The sequence below is a fragment of the Pleuronectes platessa genome, chromosome 3 (assembly GCF_947347685.1).
Source record: "Pleuronectes platessa chromosome 3, fPlePla1.1, whole genome shotgun sequence".
NCBI lineage: Eukaryota > Metazoa > Chordata > Actinopteri > Pleuronectiformes > Pleuronectidae > Pleuronectes > Pleuronectes platessa.
In genome coordinates, this window is record NC_070628.1 from 7,790,354 (window position 1) to 7,804,888 (window position 14,535).

General features: G+C 41.6%; 2 protein-coding genes across 2 annotated transcripts in view; both read right to left on the reverse strand.

Moving 5' to 3' along the window:
- Window positions 1-3,342: 3,342 nt before the first annotated feature.
- Window positions 3,343-9,464, reverse strand: cacng3a (calcium channel, voltage-dependent, gamma subunit 3a). The gene is made up of 4 exons (XM_053417721.1): window positions 9,257-9,464; window positions 6,150-6,233; window positions 5,236-5,376; window positions 3,343-4,825 (listed from the first exon to the last, which is right to left on the reverse strand). The coding sequence occupies exons 1-4, from the start codon at window positions 9,462-9,464 to the stop codon at window positions 4,254-4,256; spliced, it is 1,005 nt and encodes a 334-aa protein (XP_053273696.1). The 3' UTR covers window positions 3,343-4,253.
- Window positions 9,465-11,385: 1,921 nt separating this feature from the next.
- LOC128432556 (protein kinase C beta type) overlaps window positions 11,386-14,535 on the reverse strand; it is a 34,219-nt gene continuing 31,069 nt past the window's right edge. Inside the window, exon 17 of the mRNA XM_053417716.1 lies at window positions 11,386-14,023. Within this exon, the coding sequence (XP_053273691.1) occupies window positions 13,871-14,023 (153 nt within the window). The 3' untranslated portion in view covers window positions 11,386-13,870. The remainder of the gene's footprint in view (window positions 14,024-14,535) is intronic.

Genomic DNA, 14,535 nt, shown 5'->3' on the forward strand with positions numbered 1-14,535 from the left:
GAATCTTAGGAAGGTTCTAAGTAGAGTTTCAAAATGCAAAAAGAAGAAATGGGAACAAGAGCCCAAAAGTTGTGAGCAGGCAATTTATTAAAAACAACAATTTAACTGAAGTAGGCTGTTCATCAGCTGATCAAAAGTTTAAAACCACAGCTAAAAAAAAAAAAAAAACTCCTAAAACAGAAATTAAAGTGTCAAAAACGGATTCAGTAATGAGTAGCTCCACCATTATTGTTGATCACTTCAAAAATTCGTTTTGGCATGCTTGATGCAAGTGTTTCCAAAAGGCTAGTGCGAATGTTGCGCCAAGTGGTGATGATGGCTTCACGAAGGGCATCCACTGTCTGGAACTGAAGTCCATTTTGTAAACTTCCCTTGCCATCCATCCCCAAATGTTCTCAATTGGATTAAGATCAGGGGAACACGCAGGATGGTCCAAAAGAGTGATGTTATTCTCCTGGAAAAAAGTCTTGGTCAGACGGGCATTGTGAATTGGAGCGTTGTCCTGCTGAAAAACCCAGTCGTTACCACACAGACGAGGGCCCTCAGTCATGAGGGATGCCCGCTGCAACATCTCCACATAGCCAGCTGCTGTTTGACGCCCCTGCACAACCTGGAGCTCCATTTTTCCATTGAAGGAAAAAGCACCCCAGATCATGATGGCGCCCCCTCCACTGTGCCGCGTAGAAAACATCTCAGGTGGCATCTCCTTGTCATGCCAGTAACGTTGGAAGCCATCAGGACCATCAAGGTTAAAATTTTTCTCGTCAGAGAATAAAACTTTCTTCCACCTTTGAATGTCCCATGTTTGGTGCTCCCTTGCAAAGTCTAAACGGGCAATTTTGTGGCGTTGAAGGAGACGTGGCCTTTGAAGACGTTTCTTATTTTTGAAGCCCTTCCTTCGCAGATGCCGTCTGATGGTTATTGGGCTGCAGTCAGCACCATTAATGGCCTTAATTTGGGACGAGGATCGTCCCGTGTCTTGACGGACAGCCATTCGGATCCTCCGGCTCAGCGCCGGTGAGATTTTTTTGGGTCTACCACTTGATTTTTTTGTTCCATAACCCTGAGGATCTTTTAAGAAATGCAAAATGACTGTCTTACTGCGTCCAACCTCAGCAGCGATGGCACGTTGTTTATGCAGTTCAACAATCCTACCACGTTCAAAGACGGTGAGCTTTTTTGCCTTTGCCATCAAGAGATATTCACAGTGTGATTACTTGACAGGAAATGACATGGAATCCAAATTTTTGCACAGATTTTGGCTTTTAAAGGCTGTGGTCTTAAACTTTTGATCAGCTGATGAACAGCCTATTTGAGTTAAATTGTTGTTTTCAATAAATTGCCTGCTCACAACTTTGGTCTTTTGTTCCCATTTCTTCTTTTTGCATTTTGAAGCTCTACTTAGAACCTTCCTAAGATCAAACAGTGCAAAATGCAAATTCATTCAATTTTTTAACTGGTCTTAAGATTTTGATCAGGAGTGTACAAGAGTATCGATACTTTGCAATCCAAAACCTGAACTGTCTGACTGTATTTTTACCATTTCCAAGGTTGAAGAACAGACCTACTACTAATTGGAGGAGCAAAATGTGCGATCCCCATTCACATGACAACGTGGTTTTTGGATCTTTCAGGACTAGTTCAGTCCAGGTTAATACCAGGACTGAACAGGGTCAGAGTGACAGGAAAAATGTAAATTGACCACAATGTGCTTCCTATTCGATAAATATAATTCTAATAGCTATTTCTTAAAAGATGTCTTTTCTCATAGATATAGGGTAGTGTGGCCGAGCGGTCTAAGGCGCTGGATTAAGGCTCCAGTCTCTTCGGAGGCGTGGGTTCAAATCCCACCACTGCCAGGCTTTTGCCATGAAGAGAACCACAATAAGATCATATCAGGTGCTTTAAATCAAGTTTGTAAACAGCCTTTGAACAATGGACATTGTAAAAGTAAGTGGTAACAGAGTTTGAAAATCGTAGGCACTGGATTTATCCCCCCCCCCCCAAACTCTGTACTATCAATAAAGACCTAATACCTACAAATATCTTTCATCGGAATAGTTTCTTAACATCGACCCATTTAAAAGCATTTCTTAAATCCAAACTGGTTTGGTTTGTCCTTAGCTTGTGCTTCAGATAATGTTCACATCCAACATGAGAACAGGGGAAAATGTGACATCACTGACCGTGCTATGATGGTTGGTACAACACCAACTGGGTTTAGTGTTTCTGAATAAAACAGCAGTCTCTAGGGCAGCAGCAGCTCTGTTGATGAGGAGGTTTGTCCAGACGTGATGACAGGAAGGCTGTGGTGACTCAGATAACCACTCTTTACTCCTCTGGGGAGCAGCAAAGCATCATTGACACGTCAAACCATGAGGCAGATGGGCAAAAGACTAAACCGGGTTCTGCTCCCGTCAAACAGTTAAAGACTAGAAAACGTATCCTGATCGGATGAATCATGATTTCTCCAGAGTAACATAGTTCAGAATGTGGTGTCAGAAGCCCCGGGTGGTGTTGGTGTAGAAATGAACTGGTGAATATTTTTTCCAGCCTCTTGAAGTCAACCAATCATCCTTTGAATGCCAAAGTCTGAGTTTTGTTGCTGATCGTACATCCCCTGAAGTTACCATTATCTGATTGTTCCTTGCATCTATCGAATGATTGCAGAAATCTGTCTGACTGCAGCTCCCACAGCTCGAGTTGGCTTGTGTATTGTAAGGGGCCCAGGGAAATGCAATGTTGAATTGGGACACATAATACACTCAATCTAAATTTTCTCGGAGACTTTGAATAAACAGGTGAACGGCTCTTTGTGCAGCAGCGGGGGAGCAGCTTCAGGATTCTGTGGAGCGAGTCCAGCAGGTCACTTTTACCATTTCAGGAAGAAAAGCTGCAGCGAGCGTCACCACAGGACCAAACAAACAGGCAGCTGTGGAACGGGCAGTGCACCCGTCATGATGATGCACCATGACCTCCCGAGTCGCCAGATCTGAATCCAACAGACAATGTTCGCCTGAATGCTGCTGCCGCCATGGCAACACATCAGGTTTCTCAGTCCGCCTGCTGCCTGCTGCCATCGTCACTAATACCGCCTGCTCATGCACGTTCACACACACTGAGGCAGTTAAGTGTTTGTGCCTCCGCTTACATGTTTGTACTTGGATCTCAGACATTTTCTCCTGTTCCCCTGTTCCCTCCTCGCGCAGACACCAGAGAGGAGCGCTGTACGACACAACAGAAAAAAAAACCACACAACACCTGGATCCACACTCGTCTCCTTCTGAAGCACAGTTTGAGAGATGCTGTTGATTATTCAGCTTTATTCGATGTAAACAGAGACTCGATGGCACAACCACAGGGGAACGACCTTCTGCGTGCTCAGATGCTCACGCAAATAAACACAATGGCACGCGAACACAGTGAGAGACTGATAGAGAGAGTTTTAATGCATTAAATGGGGTTTCGATTTCGTGCCTGCTACCAGGAAAGGAGGACAGGAACAGGACAGTTACGTCACTCCCATGTGCGTGTGTTCATTTTCAGTGTATTCTTAATTTTTCTGGTTGCTGCTCGTCTCTGTGTCTCTCTCTGTGGCCGTGTCTCACACACACACATACTTGTTTTACAATGCACAATCGTTCGCACTTACTACAGGTGTAGAAACTGCAATATCGAAGCAAAAAAAATGGGACAGCGAAGAATCTGTTTTGGGAGCAGATCCAGGATTTTTTTTTATTCTATGTTTACATTGTGAGATAGAATTAAAAATAAAATCATTTTCATGGATCTCGATTTTTTTTAAAATCAGGCACGTTCAGAATCAGGTTTTAGGGGACTGATAGCTATGAATGAGGGAATTTGGTGCAGCTTGAGGCAGCTGTTGGTTCTTTGTTGAGTCCCATTTAATAATCATTCTCTGACTCCAGAATGTTAATCATAAGAATTTGCTGAATTCATTTATTTTATAAAATTGTAAACTGACTCTCGTTGGAGTTTTGCCCTGTTAACAAAACAAATAATTTAGAGAAGTCATGTTGGGCTCTGGGAAAAGATGTTTCGACAGTTCTTTGACATTCGCAGACCAAACAATGAATCAAGAAATCAACAGACTAGTCAACGCTACTTCGATATATCCAAAGTCTTTCCTCTGGCTTTACTTAAGAGGTGAGGATTTCCTCAAAGTCAATGTTCTCCCCTCATTTAAGATGTGAATCGTCACTGTACATGTCCCTCCTGCAGAAAATGTCCCCTCACACAGGCGTGGTCCTTCTGTTGGCAGCGCAGTTTCCCGGCAGCATCTCTGTGTTGTTGTGATTAGCAACATGGTTCAAATCATCCACAGCCATGTCAAACTTTCCGTCGTTGAGCGGAGAGGTTAGCGTGTAGAGCATGAATTCTGAGTCCACTGTCATTGGTGTTGGCAAACCCGCCATGCCGGCGACTTTGGATTCGGAAGAGAGGGACGGCTCTCGCTCCTGCACCAAGGACGCCCTGAAGGACTGCATGGTCAAGTCCGCTGCGCTGTGGTTGCTCCTGTAGCTACATCGGCGGGAGCGGTTCTGGTACAAGCGGTGGCGGTAGTAAGACGAGCTGCGGGAGATGGGCGGCTTTATGAGGGAAGCCCGGCCTTTCGTGCGCAGCTGCCTGTGCCTCTCTATGAACACGTGCACTGCCAAGACTCCCACCATCTCAGCCAGCACGAAGGACAGAGCACCAAAGTAAAACGACCAGCCGTACGAGTAGCTCTTCTTGTTGTCGCTCTGGCTGGGGTCACCTGAGTTGGCCGATATGTACACGATGATGCCGATGATGTTACTGAGACCTGGAAGAGTTCAGAGGGAGTCACATCACTACAATTCAAAGAGAGACATTAAGAAAATATCCTGCTGAAAAAATGTTGTCATAAATTTGAGAAAACCTCAGAGATCAGATGTTCAAACATCATCCTGGTTCATAAAGATGTGTCAGACAAAGAGGCTGATGCAAAACAACAATTAATCAATAGGAACGTACAATGGGTATGTTGTAGGTCAAAGGTCAACTATTAGTTTTAAATGCTAAGGGAACAGTGGTCATCAACGTGAATCCCTGGGTTTTGTCAACCCGTCCTTCCACACCCTCTCCTACTAAAGGGTCTTTGTTGCTCACAAATACAACAAAAGCAATGACGTCTTATTAGATGATGAACATAAGGCAGGAATGGATGCTTTGTTATGAGCGTTTGTTTCTGACCTGCAGAGACAAAGAGTATACCCGCGCAGAGGATAACGTTGTAGCGCGACTTGTAGAACTCACTGGCAGCTACACACACGCCTCCAAGAAATAACAATCCCACGCTGAGGATGGGGAAGAGGCTGGACGCTCGGACACATCCTGGAGAGGAGAGAGAAGGAGAAGAGAGAGGATAATGAAATGAGGTCTGTTGAAGTGGAAGTAAACTGTGAATTCTGATGTGTGGATTAACTTGTAGTGACCGGACAGTTTAACTGGAAACCTATGATGCCAGTGTTTGCTTGCTTTTCTTAATATTTGCACAACATTTAAAGAGACGGCAGCAGCTTGAGGTTGTAGAAGTCAACAACCAAAAAATGATATATAGCTTCTAAGTGAGAATCATGTAAATGTATATTTGGTCAAGTCACAAGAATTTGTTAAATTCAAAATAACAATAGGAAGCAATGACAGATTACCGCATTTTGCAAAGAGGTGCCCTTGGTCCTGATGGACAAGAAATGTTCTTGTTTTTAAAATATTGGAATAAATATTATTTTTGAAAATGTTGAATGATGACTAGTTCAGATTTTTTTTTAATTAGTAGATTAAATAATTTAATGTCATAATGAATACATTATAAAACTGTATTTGACTGACGCCGTCTGTTCCTGCAAATATCCAGGAATGAAAATGAACGCAGACACAGGATGACGCAGCGACAACTGAACATGCCGTCGCTCACAGGCACTGAATCAGAACCTGTCCGGGGGTTTGAACTCCGATGACTTGACTGCAGGTTGGCGTGGTGTGATGTTGCTCTGTACAAGATTTAAGTTTGAAGGTTTGCCCAAGGCCACATGAAGGGCACATATTTGCGTGTGTGGGTAGGGGTCTAACAGATCTCAGAGCTGTTGTGTGCATGTGTTACCCACGTAGTAAATACTCTGCAGCATCCTGCTCATAGTCTGCGTCTTCAGCAAAGTGATCAATGTCTGCGCAAACGCCCCGAAACGTCCCTGCAGAAAACGCATAGAAAGGAAATTACATTCGATTATAATATAAATACATTACATTACAACACACACATATATATATATATATATAAATAACATTATATCACTATTCATGTAAAGGTTCTGATGTATTTTAATGCTGATTTTCCTTCTCTCAGCGCTGGTGTTTCCTGCTCGGTGTGACCTTTGGCCCTGTGGTGCCTTCCATCACAGCCACACACAGGGATTTATTGATGAATATGTTCCTACGTGCGGCGCCGATTGAACAGTATTGATGATTTGACTCAGTCACCACGGTTACTGCAACATGGCTAATTCAGCAGTTACAACTCGGCCACAGTGAACAGGTCAGAGAGAGAAGCACAGTCACTGACGAAGCACTTCACTGTTTTGCAAGTTATTGTGACACCAAACGAGGTCACGTCTAAAAAAAGGGGCTATAGATAATTTCTCAGCATCTGCAGCTTTGTGCCATAATTATCATTTAGTTGTTGCATGATAATAAGCCAGCTTCACAGTAACAGTTATTCCTCTACATGTAAGGATTAAATCTTTTTTCTGTCCACTTTTGATCTTAATTTGTATCTACATCTCTATCTGTTGTTCACTATTTATTATTTTATCACTTAATAAAAAGATCTATGGAATAATAGAACAATTTCATTGCCTTCAATGTGTACTTTGTATTTTCATAGTTAATTTTAGCCGCTATTTCCTATGTTTTCATGTATGTTCTGTTTTTTTTAACGTTTTTTGTAAGTGTGAATCTGTACCTGACTGTATTTATATTTGAACATTTTTACTTAATTGTTTCCCATCTTGAACAGGACTCCCTGCAAGCGGAGATATTGTATCTCAATGGGACCTTATGGTTTAAATAAAGGATGAATGAATAACTTTCTAATAAAGATGTGAAATGAAAAGTACAAAACCAACCAGACATAAAGAACCTGATGAAATCAACACTGATCGTCTGGTATTTATTAACGCCAGATGATGCACAGGCAGCATTTAGCTTCCCATTTCCCTGCCTGTCAGCCTGAAGGTGGCTTTTTGTGATGCAAACTGATGGACACACACACACACACGCCCACACACACACACGTTTGTTCAGCTATCTTAGTAAGGACGCTCATCGATATAATGCATTCCCCGGCCCCTTCCCCTAACCCTTACCAATTCAAAGAAAATGCCTAATCCTTAACCTAATCTAAACCTCATTCTAACCCTAACCGTAAAATCAAGTCATAACCCCAAAACATTCCTTTAAAAGGGGGATTTAAAGTGAGGACCGGACAAAATGTCCTCACGTTCCCAAAATGTCCTCACTTCGTTGGTTGTAATACTGGTCCTCACAAAGATAGCTGTTCAAGAGCACACACACACACACAGCGTTTGGGGGCATCGATGTCCTCTGCATGTTTTCATACCTCTCCATTCAACCATTTGGGAGCTGACAGACAGAGGAGGGGGTTGAGAGAAATAGTGGGATGAAAAGGAAGTGAATGAGGGAGAAATAAAAGAAGAGCTGAACAGTTCCTAAAATTAGCAAAGCTAAACAAACAGGGGATGTGGGGTGGGAGAGAGGGGCTATTAAAAAGCAATGAATAATTCAAAATGTCAAATACGGAACGTAAACTCCTCTCTCTCCCTCCCACACAAGATGCACCTTCATAAATATTGTCATCATCAAAAATACAGAGCTCATATATGTGATGTGCTGATTTTTTCTAAAATCATTTGCTTAACAAATCCCATTTTCCCTGAGCATAAGGAGTGAAAAATAAATATATGATCACAAATCAGTTTCAACTCCCACTTTTGGCTCTTGGTTTATTTGTTAACTGTCTGTTTGGTGTAGATCACTATATTTAAAGTGCACTTGTGACACACTTTGAAAATCTGTTACTGAATGCATCATCGGATAAAATGTTCTAACTTTTTTACTTATTAACAACAAAATTACATAAAGGTTTAAGTTCATCTGGGATTTAACCTGTAAAATCAACTATTTCTATCAGTTTGGGGATGTTAGAGGTGAAATGTAACTAAATACATTTAATGTATTGAGCTACTTTAATAATATCAGTATTTCTATACTGTATAGGTGGTATTTCATACCATTTCATCATTTTCAATATAAAATACTGTAGCCTACATGTTTATATTGGACAAAAAATAGTGTGTTAAACTTGACCACATGTATTCATTGGTTCCATAAACAAATGCAAAAAGGCTTTTTTCCTCTAATCAATGTAGTAAATATTGTAGTTTTGTTGACGTGTTACACATCTATTGCACTTCCGTCCTGCAGAGGGATCCTTAATAGTTTTTTTGGTAGTGTTTCCTGAATCTTGTTGAAGAGGATGTTGCACCTTGTTGAACCCTATGATTCACAATGTAATTTGTGAATATGGGCTATACAAGTCAAATTTGATTGATTGATTGTTTTTTTTAAATATGACCTGTTGCTATTTCTAATATATATATCCAACATCTACAGATTAAATGAAAGTAATGCAGTGATGTACTTGTGACAGTTGCTGTTTTTCTGCATCAAAACTTTTGAAACTTTCAGTACATTTTGCAAATAATGATTACATGTAGCCTACTTGTGTATATTTACTTCCTTGAGGGTACTTGAGTATTATTTCCTTTCCACTTGTATGCATGTTTATCAATTACTTTTACGGATGTCGATTTTCTGACTGTCCTCTTTGCTGATGCAACACAGTATAACACGGAGTAAATCCTCTCCCATATTTAAAAATATCCCTTCTAATATTGTACACAATGATTACAGCGTATGGTTAATTCTACTACTTTATCAGCCACCCTAAATACATGATGTTATATTTCTCTCTTGTGGAGATAAAGGGTCTATTGTGCTCATGAGACTTTTGTGTCTTTATTAATATCAAGTACTTCATTATCTTTTGAATTATCTTCCTCTTAGATACATGATATTCATATTGATATGATGTAACCTGACTAGTATCTGTCCCATAGGATCGGTGCGTATCTACCCTCAGTGCAGCAGGTCCTCCACAGGCCGGAGTGCGTCAGGACCTCCTCCTTGCGGACGGTCTCGTTTTCGTTCTGGCTCTTGGAGCGACACATCCCTCGGGAGTAGAGCCAGTAGTCCGTGCCCACTGCGATGGTCATGAGGCTGAAGGCGCAGAAAGCCCCCGCCGTTGTCAGCAGCATCATCATACCCCGGTTACACAGCTTCATGTCGGACTGAGTCCTCCAGAGCAGCGGGGCTCAGAAACTGCTGCAAACTTTCCCCCGGTGTCTGAACTCTGCTGCAGCTGAAGGAAGCTCTGTGCACATCTTCTGCAACATGCGCTAAACTGGCATGGAGTGGAAAAATGTGCTGGGTTCGTTACGGGTCATTTTACCCTTGGGAGCTTCGTGCGTAAAGGCGCAGAGCTGCTGTGATGTCTCCATGTGAGGATCGGTGGATGTGGCTGATGGGTCAAAAATCACAGAGGAAACGACCCGAGGAGCGAAAAGTGGAGAAAAAACAACATCCCGCAAAAACAAAAAGTTTAGAGAGAACAGAGAACAAGCAGCAGCTGCGCTCCACTTCACACCATCGAGTTCAATGTGGATCAACTCTGACTGACAGCAGCTGAGGGATGATCCCGCCCTGTGAGAGTGTTTGTGTGTGTGTGTGTGTGTGTGTGTGTGTGTGAGCGAGCGTGTGTGTGATGTCTGTGTGTGTGTGTGTGTGTGTGTGTGTGTGTGTGTGTGTGTGTGTGCGTGTGATGTCTGTGTGTGTGTTTGGCCTACAGCTGGATCAGTGTTGTCCACCAGTTCATCAGCAGCACAGTAGTTTCAATGTTAACCGAAGTAACCAGAAAAACGGAAACACCTGAAGATACGACTAAACAGACACATACAGGCAGGAGTGAAATAAGTATTTAAAATGTTTACACAAAGTAAAATATGCTAAATTATCTTAGGAAATTTGTTTTACTTAAAAGTCAACAAGTTACACTAGAACTGATCAATAATAATAACTGACCCAGTTGTGTTGGTTGGTTGGAACTTGGGGCAGGCTGGTGTGGTTGGTTGTGGCTGGTTGTGGTTATTGATAGGTTGGTTTGTTGATTAGTCGGTTGTCATTGTTGGTTGGTTGGTTAATTGGTTGTTTGATTTGTTGGTTGGTTGGTTAATTAGTTGTTTGTATTTGCTGGTGGGTTGATTAGTTGGTTGTTTGATTGGCGTTGTTGGATAGTTGGTTAATCAGTTGTTTGATCAGTTGCTTAATTGCTTGATGCTTAACTTTCTTCAACAATGTGAGATGAGGCGTTTTTTGACATTTCCCTAATTTTCCCATCTTAGGACATTCAGGGAACTGATATCTATGAATGTGTGAATGTATTTGGTGGAGTTTGATGTAATATATGGAGATTGTTGGGCCTTGGTGGAGAAATGTGATTTACTGAGGGACTTTGATGCCATATTTGGAGTTTCATATTTCAATACTGCTAATTAAATAAATACATATCACATTGTGACAATACAATTTTTGTAGCTTTATAAAACAAAGTAGATCAGTGAATCTCTGGATTATTCTTTATAGAAGAAGTACAGATGTAGAAGTACAATATTTCCCTCGAAATTGGTTATTTTTTATTTAGTGTAATTGTTTCTCAAATAAATAAACACTTAAGCACATTTTAAACACTTTGAATAACTTAAATCCATAAATATTAAAAGGACTATTTATGAGGAGCTTTGTGGGTGATATCCCTCCTGTTTATTCATTGCATGTTCTTCATATTAATATCCTCATCAGGATTACATCCACCAGCAAATAGGAAAGGAGAGTGAGGCCCCTGCATCTGAATGATAAAAAGGAATGAGATTCCTAAATATTTAAGGCTTTGAATATAAAGTGGGTAAGCATGTGTGAAGAAGCAAAAGCAATCAAAATAAAAAATATGGCTGCCTATCTAAAAAAGTAGTAGACAGTTCATAAATTATATCATATATTGCACATTTGTTTCTATTTACATTTATTTTTCTTGTATTAAAGCTTTTTTTAAGTGTGGTATTAGTTCCTTTAAATGATATGTGTGTGTTTAGATATATATCAACACACATACTTTATATAACCCTTGAAAGTAAGAAACAGGAGCCTGAGTTACTGAAATGGTATCATGATAATTTATTTGAATGTTGGTGTTATACAGGAGGTGTTTCTCACGCGCAGGTAAAGACGGCGCATGCAACACATGAATTCTGTCCTGTCACACCGTTTCTTCGGTTTGCTTTATTAAAGTTGCCCTCATCATCCTCCTCCTCTTCTTCTCCTCCTGCCTTTTGCATAGTAAACACTTTATTCTCCCCTATTTTCCCCTTCTCCCTCTTGTTTTACTGATCTCATTTCCCAGTTCCTTCTCTCTAAAACTATATCCATGTGAATGCCAGCTGGAGAAACGTGGGGAGTAGAGAAGGACAACGAAAGAAGGAGAGATCAAATGAAGAGGTATAGGGAAGGAGAAGAGGAAGAGGAGCAGAAATAAAAGGGGAAAACAAAGTTTAAAAAAAATGAAGGCAGGGGGGGGCTGTGATGAGGAAGAGTAGCGAATACACTTCTAGCTCTACATCCCGTTCCTATTTACAACTTACACTGAAACACAAGTCATACAGAATTATTACATCTAATTTATATGTTCATTTCACAGACGGACAAACAGTCTTTGCTCCGTCCTTTGGAAAGCAGACTCGTTCAGCCACGCACATTTCCACATTATTAGACACGGCATACACGGCATTCGGAATGGAAACTGAAACTTGAGTTTGAGGGTGGATATTCCAAAACTGACTTGCATTGATAAAATTCAAGACACCAGGAGTCCCCCCCCCGTGGCGTCATTATAACGCAAATCTTAAAGAACTACGGTACCAACAGATATGGCATGCATAGAGGAGCTGCACCACAAAGACTGTAGAGGCCTACACAGCACTGACCCACTGTATACACAGTGCCTTAGAGAAAGGAGAAAGAGATTAAGCAAGAGACAGAGACATTTAAAAATATTTTTTTGTTGGTTTTCTTTTGCATCAATTTGGAAGACGAGACGTGCTTAAGATTAAGTTCAGGACCAACTTAGACACAAGGTTATAAATTAGGTCCCTGTTCTTTGCACACGAAAAACATTTAGGTCTTTCTCTAGGGATCTTTGAAAGTCAGAGAACCTCCCAGCTGATGCACCGACAGACCTGTTCTGCATGATGCTCCAAAGGGTTTCCACACTTTGAGTTAAATGAGACAAGTAAACACCAGTGAAATGCAAGAACTTCGCTTAATTGAAGACTCTTAATTTAAGATAGATAGATCTGTACATCAGCCCTGGCGACCTGTCCAGGGTGCCTCTCGCCCAGTGTCAGCAGGGATTGGCTCCAGCTACCCCTCAAACGTTAACCAGTATAGACAATGGATGGACCCACAAACAAGAGGCTTTGCCTCGGTTGGGCATATTTTGCAGCTTCAGCCACTAGGTGTCTTTCGATGAAAACAATAATAAAAGGCCTATAGTTTGAGGACATCGTGAAGCAGCTTGGGATCATGGGAATTGTCTTCACCACGACTGCCGATATAAATCTACCTGAGTTGAATCAGGCACAAAATCATGTTCTGATGTATTAAGTTGAGTTCATATCACGCAGCAAAGGGCAATGAATAATCGTGATCGATTACAAGTGACCAAGACAAAGTGCTAACGTGCTAGCAGCGCGTTTTTCCCTCGTCATACGTCGTTAGCCCCGGAAGTTATACGGGCAAAGGGGATATGACTATTATTTCTCCCAACATGGTTGGAAACATTTAGGATAATGTACGTACACAAATTAACAAAAGTATATAAGGACTAAGTGTTGTTAGACGTTTTATCAAAGAACTGTTACATCTCCCAACTCTGCTTACTCACGCAACTGCCGGCACGAGATGAACCAGTCAATCCTGAAACCGCTTTCAAAGAACCAAACTGGCTGGATGAGATTAAAACTGGATCAATTTAGCCTGATATAGTTAAACCACCTTTGAAGAACAGGGCCTTTGGACTTTGATAGTTCGAAACCTTCCTTCCCTCTGAACTGCAGCCTGCAAGGACACGTGTGTGTGTGAGCACATACATGACATATTGATCATGGAATGTTCATGACGCAACCTTTACAGGCTGAAGAGAGGGAAATCAAGTAAACAAAGACGCGCTGCTGTGGATCGATAGCCCACATAGACAGCTACTCATTCGCTGTGACTGCTGCTCGTCAGCCACTGTATCGACGTGTACACCACGAGGTCCCATGAATACTACACAAGTGTTCAGGTATTTGACCATTATTACCATGTGGTGGACGAAGTCAGTCCCACTGCGAACAACCAGCGGATAGAAACATTTAATTCCTCTGCTTGTAGGAGGGATTATGTAGCCAGTGTGGTTGTTAAAGGTTATTGCCCAGTTTAAATGCTGCTGTGTGTTGAGTTTTTATGTGTGTGTGTGTGTGTGTTTGAGGGGTTTGAGTCCAGCCGGGGCCGATGAGATGCTTGACGACTCTTTGGTGAAATGTAACTGGGCTGCACGGATCGGAGAAAAGTCTTGTCTGGTCTAACCAGCAGGAAGTCGTCAGACTTGTATAATAAATTCGGGGTTGGTGTAAGAGAAGCCCTGAAACTCGTTCTGGTCCAGGTTCATGATGAAGAGCTTGTCCGTGGGCGTCAGCTCCACCGCCATCTTGGTGAACTCCTTGTCGAAGTTGCCGACGTCGGAGCGCGATTTCTGCCGTGGAGAAAAGAGAGGGGGGGGGGGGGGGGGAAACGTTGAGTTAGAAATACGGTTCTAGAGAATTTGTGCAGCGTTTAAGGACGAGGTCGACAACGAGCAGGAAGGACAAGTGGCGTGGAAGCACAAAGATGAAGAATAGAGGAGGAAGCGAGGGAGGTTGAGTGTTTCAGCAAACAAAGACAGATTTTTGGTCGTCGGCAGAGGTGGACAAAGTCTTGAGTCCGTCCAACGTCAGAAGGTTTGTGTTTCAAAGCATAAACAAATTGTTATAACCCTTTCCTCAAACTAAATATATTCACATGTAGTCAACGTCAAGCTAAAAACTGCTTTATGAATGCAGCATTTTGTCACATTCAACTTATTCCTTTAATGGTGAAAGTTAAGTTAAATTTAAAAGGTTATAATTAACGTAAAACATATTGGTGAGTGCAGCTCTAATCATAAGAATTAGGGGAGGAAATCAAGTTATTCTGAATCTAGAGGATTAAGAATCAGGAAATCAAAAA

What these genes read in the sequence shown, in the direction of transcription:
- cacng3a (XM_053417721.1), bottom strand. Translation starts at nt 9,464, where the DNA reads ATGAAGCTGTGTAACCGGGGTATGATGATGCTGCTGACAACGGCGGGG. An exon ending in TGCTGCAGAGTATTTACTAC is followed by an intron (nt 5,377 to 6,149) that starts GTGGGTAACACA and finishes TCTCCTCTCCAG; the next exon opens with GATGTGTCCGAGCGTCCAGC. An exon ending in TATACTCTTTGTCTCTGCAG is followed by an intron (nt 4,826 to 5,235) that starts GTCAGAAACAAA and finishes GAACTCTTCCAG; the next exon opens with GTCTCAGTAACATCATCGGC.